Source organism: Triticum dicoccoides, chromosome 2A (genome assembly GCF_002162155.2).
Source record: "Triticum dicoccoides isolate Atlit2015 ecotype Zavitan chromosome 2A, WEW_v2.0, whole genome shotgun sequence".
In the NCBI taxonomy this organism is placed as follows: Eukaryota; Viridiplantae; Streptophyta; class Magnoliopsida; order Poales; family Poaceae; genus Triticum; species Triticum dicoccoides.
The window spans coordinates 511,283,234-511,291,933 of NC_041382.1; the positions used below are offsets into that span (position 1 = coordinate 511,283,234).

Here is an 8,700-nt window from a genome sequence, read left to right on the forward strand (position 1 = left end):
GGGGGGGGGAGGGGCGCGCGGCCCACTTCTGGCTACCTCTCCTCTCTTCCACTAAGGCCCATATACCTCCCGGGGGGTTCCGGTAACCTTCCGGTACTCCGGTAAAATCCTGATTTCACCCGGAACACTTCCGATATCCAAACATAGGCTTTCAATATATCAATCTTTATGTCTCGACCATTTCGAGACTCCTCGTCATGTCTGTGATCACATCCGGGACTCCGAACAACCTTCGGTACATCAAAATGCATAAACTCATAATATAACTGTCATCGAAACCTTAAGCATGAGGACCCTACGGGTTCGAGAACAATGTAGACATGACCGACACGTCTCCGATCAATAAACAATAGCGGGACCTGGATGCCCATATTGGTTCCTACATATTCTACGAAGATCTTTTATCGGTCAGACCGCATAACAACATACGTTGTTCCCTTTGTCATCGGTATGTTACTTGCCCGAGATTCGATCATCGGTATCCTATACCTAGTTCAATCTCGTTACCGGCAAGTCTCTTTCCTCGTTCTGTAATACATCATCCCGCAACTAACTCATTAGTTGCAATGCTTGCAAGGCTTAAGTGATGTGCATTATCGAGAGGGCCCAGAGATACCTCTCCGACAATCGAAGTGACAAATCCTAATCTCAAAATACGCCAACCCAACATGTACCTTTGGAGACACTTGTAGAGCTCCTTTATAATCACCCAGTTACATTGTGACGTTTGGTAGCACACAAAGTGTTCCTCCGGCAAAGGGGAGTTGCATAATCTCATAGTCATAGGAACATGTATAAGTCATGAAGAAAGCAATAGCAACATACTAAACGATCGGGTGCTAAGCTAATGGAATGGGTCATGTCAATCAGATCATTCATCAATGATGTGATCCCATTAATCAAATAACAACTCTTTGTCTATGGTTAGGAAACATAACCATCTTTGATTAATGAGCTAGTCAAGTAGAGGCATACTAGTGACACTCTGTTTGTCTATGTATTCACACATGTATTATGTTTCCGGTTAATACAATTCTAGCATGAATAATAAACATTTATCATGAAATAAGGAAATAAATAATAACTTTATTATTGCCTCTAGGGCATATTTCCTTCAGCTGCCCCTTGGCGAACCGAGATCACCAACTAGTCTAGCAGACCCTCATCATGCACCACATGCGTACGCTCCAGCTTCTGCCACCGCCACTTCTGCAGTCCCAAACTCAGGAGAGATCCACGCATTGACCTTCCCAGGGCCAACTGCCATCGACGCCAGATAACGCCACCACCCTACGCGCGTCAATCAACACATGTCCATTGCCTAGACCCCGCAGCGCCATGCCGCCTAGACCCGTTGTCGTTGACGCGATAGATGCCACACCGCACCACCTCCGGCACCGGGAACCATCCAAGCTCGCCGTGCACACCTTCTAGCTCAATGCCCAAGACGACGCCTCCAGGAAGGTGACGACGCCATGGCGCCGCTACCGCCCATTCACGGGGGACTAGGGTTTTCACCTGGGCACAGAGGGAGGAGTGAGTAGGGGGTTGACCTCACCGTCGCCACCAAGGAGGGGAAACGACCAGAGCACCATCAACGACGTGGCCGGCTGCGGCGGTTAGAGGTGTCCACTGGACAAGCTCTCACCCCATCACCCACCTGGTTCGCCATCAACACCTTCGAGCACGGACGCCTGAGATTTGGATTAGCCGATGGGGAGAACCGCGCGCTAGGATGGTCCACCGCAGATCTGACGAGAGGCGCACGGGGAACCACCTCACTCCACGACCGTCTTCCACCGGGGTCCTGCTGCCCAAGAAGCTAAGGAAGTCTGACCGACCGCTGTGACGAACGCCCATCACCGATGGAAGGACGCCGCCCACACCAATCGAGGCCACCGCTTCAGATCCAGGCCCTCACCTGACCCGAGGCAGAGGAGCAACCAAAGGCCTCGCCGCCACCGTCCCTTGCAGGAGCGGGGATCCGGCGACTGCCTTCGGCGGCGGCGAGGGAGGAGGAAGGAGGGGAGGGAACCGATGGCGGACGGAGTTGGGGCCCCGGTGCACCTCCCGTGGTGTATCCTTGAGGAGACAAAACATAATATTTTCTATTCCCCTTATCTACAAACATATTTGTAGGACTGCATTGTCATAGCCGCGATTAAAATGATGCTTTTTAGATAGTGCTAGCCAAAACTCATGTGCTGCTACAAATAAAACAACGAGACAGCCAACAGTTTGCTTCAATAAAACAAAAAGGCTCTAACTTTGCGAGCCATGACAACATCTCACACTTTGCAAGAAATCTAACACCTGGTGATAGTATGGGACAAGGAGGCAAACAAAATGCCACCACTAATTGACATCTTTACAGTAGCAACGGACAATGATACAATTCATCATACCACTAAATTCAGTTTTGGAAGCAAACAGAACCAGCTGTTCCGGCTCACACAGCCAGAGCCAGGTGGGTAGGGGTTTAGGAGAAGCCGCAAACCCAACAAAAAACAGATTCCGGATTCTACCACCTCCGGAACTGAAACCCCACTCCTCCCGTCGGCGGCCAACCACCTCAAATTCTCCACCTCCGTCCCCAAATCTCAAGTGCTCGCTGATTCTTTTGTGAAGCACGCGGCGGCGATATCTTGGGATTTCAGCGCGGTCCGGCCTGAGTCCCTCGTGGTAAGGGACTGACCTCGTCTCTTCCGCCCCAAATTTCTTCTACATTTCATTGTATCTTTTTTATGCAACCCAATCTTTAGACTTTGCCGTGCCCTAGAGCTGCAGGTCCGCCTTCTTCCCCGCCGCCGCCATCGCCGTTCCCGTCCTACAAACCAACCTCCGAATTTTCTGGGTGTGCACCGGCACGCCAGGCACACCATCTGGATCCGCCTCTGCGTGCCATTCAGCTCGCTGGGATGGCGACGCAGCTGCCCTGCTTCACGCAGCTCACCCCGCCGTCGCCGGGATGGAGAAACGAAGCCGGGAGCCTCGGGGCTGCATCTGGGAGGGCATTGGTCAGAAGCGTTCCATTTTCAGGTCACTCTCGCTTCAGGTGTCGCGCAACCCCACGCAGCGCTAACTCGTTTCATAAGAAAGACTCCTTCCTGGACCTTCACCCGGAGGTGTCCCTGCTCCGAGGCGAGCAGAATGACGAGGCTATTAACCCAAGGAAAGCTTCTTCTGATGGGAGCACGTTGGAGGGGCTGGGGGTGCCGCCGAGCCAGGACGATTACAACGCTGCCAAGATCAAGGTCGTCGGAGTCGGGGGTGGGGGTTCGAATGCTGTCAACAGGATGATTGAGTACTCCATGAATGGTGTCGAGTTTTGGATCGTCAACACCGATGTCCAGGCGATAAGGATGTCCCCGGTGCATTCCCAGAACAGGCTGCAGATTGGGCAGGAGCTCACTCGGGGTTTGGGTGCGGGTGGGAACCCTGATATTGGGATGAATGCCGCCAAGGAGAGCTGTGAGTCCATAGAGGAAGCACTTCATGGTGCTGACATGGTTTTTGTCACGGTAAATGTCACCCCCTTCATATGAAACTATCATGTTATATGTGGAGGTATGATAATACTGTTCCTGTGTCCATATTGCAGGCTGGAATGGGTGGAGGAACTGGAACTGGAGGTGCTCCTGTAATTGCTGGAATTGCCAAGTCCATGGGTATACTGACAGTGGGTATTGTCACAACGCCCTTTTCATTTGAGGGGAGGAGGCGTGCAGTTCAGGCTCAAGAAGGAATATCAGCCTTGAGAAATAGTGTGGACACTCTCATTGTCATCCCAAATGACAAGCTGTTGTCTGCTGTTTCTCCAAACACTCCTGTCACGGAAGCATTCAACTTGGCTGATGATATTCTTTGGCAAGGAATTCGCGGTATCTCTGATATCATTACGGTAAGTAAACTGACGTATGCATTTGAAACTCTTATCACATAAGGTGGGAGAATGAATTAGCATATCAGAGATATATAACTTGCATAGATTTAATGTCCTCTTCCTCTTGCAGGTTCCTGGGTTGGTTAATGTAGATTTTGCAGATGTGCGAGCCATAATGCAAAATGCAGGGTCATCTTTGATGGGTATAGGGACTGCAACAGGTATTGCATCTGAAATAAGCTGCTGGTGTTTTTTTCTTGATATTTATATGATTGCTGCACACATCTAGCTCCATTCTTTGCAAGTTGAATTCTAGTTTGCACCCTGTTTATTGAGAAGACTTCATTGCATGACACAGCTAGGAGCAAACAATGTTAAATAGAGAAAAGTGATTGCCTGCCACAATGTGATGTTGAGTAGTGTTCAAAGATTTCGGTTCAAAAAGAGCTCTTTTATAGTGCCCCCAAATTATTATTAGTCATCTATTGTCTTAGATCTAAGGGTCGTTGTTTACTGGTACTCCAAGAAAAGTATTATGGAGTACTGCCACAAAATATGTAGGAGTACCTGGTTTCAGGGGTAAAATAGTAACTTGGAGAGAATTAAGTGTGAATATAAGCTCAGATCTATGGTCACACACGTCAGTACGTGCATACGGATGCGGTGAGCATGGCAGGTTTGGCTGCAGCAATAACCGTGAATAGAATGCTATCTTCCTAAATAAGAACTTAATTGCTCAGGAACAGCTGGAGATTAAAAAGACTTCCTGAATAAACAATTAATGGCTGAAGAACAGACAGAGATTAAAAGATGAGATCTGCTACTTGTTTCTCACAAATTGCCGTCGGATCCAGCGAGATTAAACAAGAATTGACATCATCGAGTAATTCTCTGTATCCGGCCATCGACGGCCAGCTCCGGCGAACGCGCCTGCTAAGGATGCTATGGGGGAGCGAATATGTGCAGTTATGGAGATGGTGGCGGCGGGCCTCAATTGTTGCAAAGTCAGCAAGTTTTGTGTGATGCCATAGTTATCGCCACTCCCATCACTGCGGCAATTTATATGTACTCCCTCCGTTCCAAATTACTCGTCGCAGAAATGAATGTATCTAGAACTAAAATACATCTAGATACATCCATACCTGCGACAAGTAATTCGGAACGGAGGGAGTATATGTATAGTGTTCTATTGGTTTGCTCCTAGTAAGAAGAATATGATTAAAAACCTAAAATACCCCTATGCATCAAGGGCTAGATTTCACTGGTACTCCTTAACACCCAGGTGGTGTACCAGGGTACCTTAAAATTGCTCCAAAAAAAAGTAATGTTCAAAGCTAACGCTGTATTAGGCTATTAGCTCCTATGCATGCTACCAGCACTTGAATCTGTGGATGTATTATAGCTTCAGAATTGTTGTGTTTTTCACCTTATGGCATCAAGGTAATAACACTGACCATTTCTTCACCTTATGTCCTACTCTGTTATTGTTGACTAATAACAACGAAACAAATTTACATGCCATACTAGGCACATGATAAAATTAATGGTCAATACACGGTTCATATGTGTACAATACAAGAACCAACTATTAATACATCATACATGCCAGGTCGACACTGACAAATTGAGTTCAGTTTTCTTGGTATAGCGCTGTAGTTTGCAGTTTCCAGATGCCATACAGCCATACTTGACTGAATTGAATTTTAATCTTTTTTTTTATTTTGTTGTGTTGCCTTAAATTTTCAGGCAAGTCAAGAGCAAGAGACGCCGCTCTTAATGCCATTCAGTCACCACTGCTAGATATTGGAATTGAGAGGGCTACAGGCATCGTGTGGAATATCACTGGAGGAAATGATTTGACTTTGTTTGAGGTTGGTCCATCTATTTGACAGTTTTTTGCTGATTTTCTCACGCCGTATATTGTTTGGTGAACTTAGTTTTTGTAGGTTAATGTTCTGTGCACTCTTTTATATGGTTGTCTAGTTGCCATACATCTAATATGACATGAATACATTAAACAGAAAAGTTGCTACTAGGATACACCAAGTAGTATTATGTTTTATTCGTACATGACAATATCAATCCAAGTGGGTATGATAACGACTTTATAGGGAACAGACACCTGGCATTTGTGGTGTAGCAGCTAGTTTGCCTTCTAAATCGACTGGGGCCACATTTTAATTGCTTTGTTTGTTGTGGGTGTTTCTCTCAGGCTCCTGTTGATTGATTTTGAGTGATCCCACAAAACAGAGTAATAATGCAATAATACTATATATAGAATTAAGTTATTTAGAGGGGTTCAACGTCCGATTAGATTGTGTTCTACATGAATTTCAATACTTTGGTTGGCCTAGTTTTGGAAGTTTGAAATGACGTGATCAAGCATTAATATCTTTTTTATTTTGACCTCATAATTTTATTTATTTATTGCCTTTAGCTATGTTATAAGAAAAACTGATTTTGTGTTTATCTGAAATTGTCACATATGCGTCGGTACCATGGACTTCAGGGTATCAAATTTTCTCAGTATTAACCTGCATTCAAATAAGACCCATCTTCTACTAGTTACTGAATGGCGGAAACAAATTCTGAACAGCTGAGGGATGTTCTATGAAATCGTGATAATGGTGTGATCTATTTCGCTGCATGAAGAGCCAGCTTTTACCAACATGTACACATTGTTTTTAACCATGTTAACATACAAGTTTGATTTCCCTCCATTAGGCAACTTGTTCCTGTAAAACTAAACTATCAGTTGCTAATATATGCAACATACGAGGTAGATTCAACACTCGGTAATTTCCATCTATACAACAGTATATGGCTATATGCCCATAAGAAACTTCGTATTTCACAAAACTGCAATTATTATGTTCCTGGCACCAGCATAGCTCTTGCATGGTTGAGATGTGGTGCTGGACCAGACCCACCCAAATATGTTGATAAACTTGCTCACAAGAGCTACTTCCCTCAAAAACAATGATGATGCTCTGAAGGTCTCGGCATCAAAGTTTACCTGTTGCCTGGGTGTCGCTTTCATTTTTCCAGGGCGGTCATAGAATTTTCAAGATCAGCTTATGTAGTCACCATTTTCATACGGAGGTCTGATTTTCTTATTTTTTAGGTAAATGCTGCAGCCGAAGTAATCTACGATCTAGTTGATCCAAATGCTAATCTGATATTTGGTTCTGTCATAGACCCATCACTCAATGGCCAGGTAAGCCATACGCATATTCATTTTAGCATGTTTCCATACGCCTGTTCATTTTAAGTATGTATGGGTTATATTTAACAGTTGCACTATAAGTTTCTCACAAGTTGGGCAACTGCGGGAGAGATGCGATTAACTTGTTTATTATTTGCTTAGAAATGCTTATGCACATACTTTTTGTCGATGCAGGTTAGCATAACATTGATCGCTACTGGCTTTAAACGGCAGGATGAAGCAGAAAGCCACACCGCAAAGGTAAATACGGTTGCACAACTACTGGTCTAGATTCTGAGGGGAATCTCTTACGCGATCTCACGTGTTGAACCAGGGTGGCCAGCAAATGCAAGGAGACAATGGTCGACATCCATCTTCCACAGGTGGCAGCAAGGTGGAGATCCCCGAGTTCCTTCGGAGGAGAGGACCTTCTCGCTTCCCGCGAATTTGACTCTTCTCCAGGGCTCCCTTTCTTAGATAATGCCTGTTGAGACTCGCCCCTCGTAGATTAGATGCCCTCTTGTAAGATACCAGACCTGTAGAGTCTAGCTGTTTTCCGTAGAGGTTTTACTTTTTTGTAGTTTGTTTGATCTTTCTGTTCTTTATCTTGGAATGCTACTGCCAATAATGTGTAGCTGTGAGCATATCAGTGTTGTAGAAAATGTTCTGCCTTCCTGGTGTGTCCAATCGCGCGCTCTTCTTCATGTCCCCATATGCCTACTTATCTCCTTGTCCCATTCATCGGTTATTCGTGATGCAGGCCCAACTAATCAAACAGGCCAAAGTTGATCCCCAAAGCTTTGATGGATGTTAGGGCATCTCTAGCAAATTTCTTAAAACTCAAATTGGAGGAGCAAAAGTGACATTTTAGTGAAGTTTTGGGTTTAGGGGGTGTTTTGTGCTGTCCGTCGGTTGACGCGTAAAGCCGCCCTTTTCTTTTTTGAACTTCGGCGACCTTTATTAAATAACAACCATGTCTGTTACTACAAGAGAGGAGGTTAAAAAGTAGGGAGTGCTGCTCAGTACGTTTTCCCTCTATAAGAGCAACTTTAATGGGGCGACCCATTTCGTCCGCCTGCGTCCGTTTGGGTCGGCGCGGAAAAAAATGACGGCCCAATGCGCCAACCCAAACGGACGCGCGTTCGCTTTTCGTCCGCGGGCGACCCATTTCAGACCCAATTTTGAGCCTGATTTGTGTCGGCGCGGACATGAGAGGGACGCGCGCGCGCCTACTCTCTCCGGGCCCGCCGGTCGGTGGCAGCCACCATCATTTCCCCCTATTTTCCCCCAAAACACTCCCGCCCGCGCGCGCCCCCGCCCCCCAACCAGCCATGAAGGACGCCATCGACCTCGACCTCGACGCCGTCGCCGGCCTTGCCTCCCTCGCCTCGTCCGGCGCCGTCACCCCCTTCGGAAAAGGCAAGCCTCGTGCCCCGCGCAAGACCGCCGCCGCGACCAAGCTGAAGAAGGCGCTGACGGCCCGAACAGCGGGCAAGGGAGTCGGCCAAGAGGAAGGGCCCGAGGGACGCCGTGGATGCAAGGGATGAGGCCGCCGCCGCGCAGCAGGAGTTCACCAACGCCCGCGTCACGGCGGTAACGAGGGAGGCACTCT

General features: G+C 46.9%; 1 protein-coding gene across 2 annotated transcripts; it reads left to right on the forward strand.

Annotated features, from left to right (window-relative positions):
* The first annotated feature begins 2,445 nt into the window (after window positions 1–2,445).
* LOC119355083 (cell division protein FtsZ homolog 2-1, chloroplastic-like) lies at window positions 2,446–7,762 on the forward strand. Of its 2 annotated transcripts, none has more exons than XM_037621865.1 (8): window positions 2,446–2,682; window positions 2,780–3,521; window positions 3,602–3,901; window positions 4,014–4,104; window positions 5,630–5,754; window positions 7,008–7,100; window positions 7,284–7,349; window positions 7,423–7,762. In XM_037621865.1, the coding sequence occupies exons 2-8, from the start codon at window positions 2,919–2,921 to the stop codon at window positions 7,537–7,539; spliced, it is 1,395 nt and encodes a 464-aa protein (XP_037477762.1). In that variant the 5' UTR covers window positions 2,446–2,682; window positions 2,780–2,918; the 3' UTR covers window positions 7,540–7,762. The 2 variants fall into 2 exon arrangements, with proteins under 2 accessions (XP_037477762.1, XP_037477763.1); XM_037621866.1 differs by having other exon boundaries at window positions 2,788–3,521.
* The last annotated feature ends 938 nt before the right edge of the window (window positions 7,763–8,700 follow it).

Coding starts and splice junctions, on each gene's coding strand:
- LOC119355083 (XM_037621865.1), top strand. CDS start 2,919: ATGGCGACGCAGCTGCCCTGCTTCACGCAGCTCACCCCGCCGTCGCCG. Junction 3,522..3,601: donor CTGACATGGTTTTTGTCACG/GTAAATGTCACC, acceptor TCCATATTGCAG/GCTGGAATGGGTGGAGGAAC. Junction 4,105..5,629: donor GGGTATAGGGACTGCAACAG/GTATTGCATCTG, acceptor TTAAATTTTCAG/GCAAGTCAAGAGCAAGAGAC.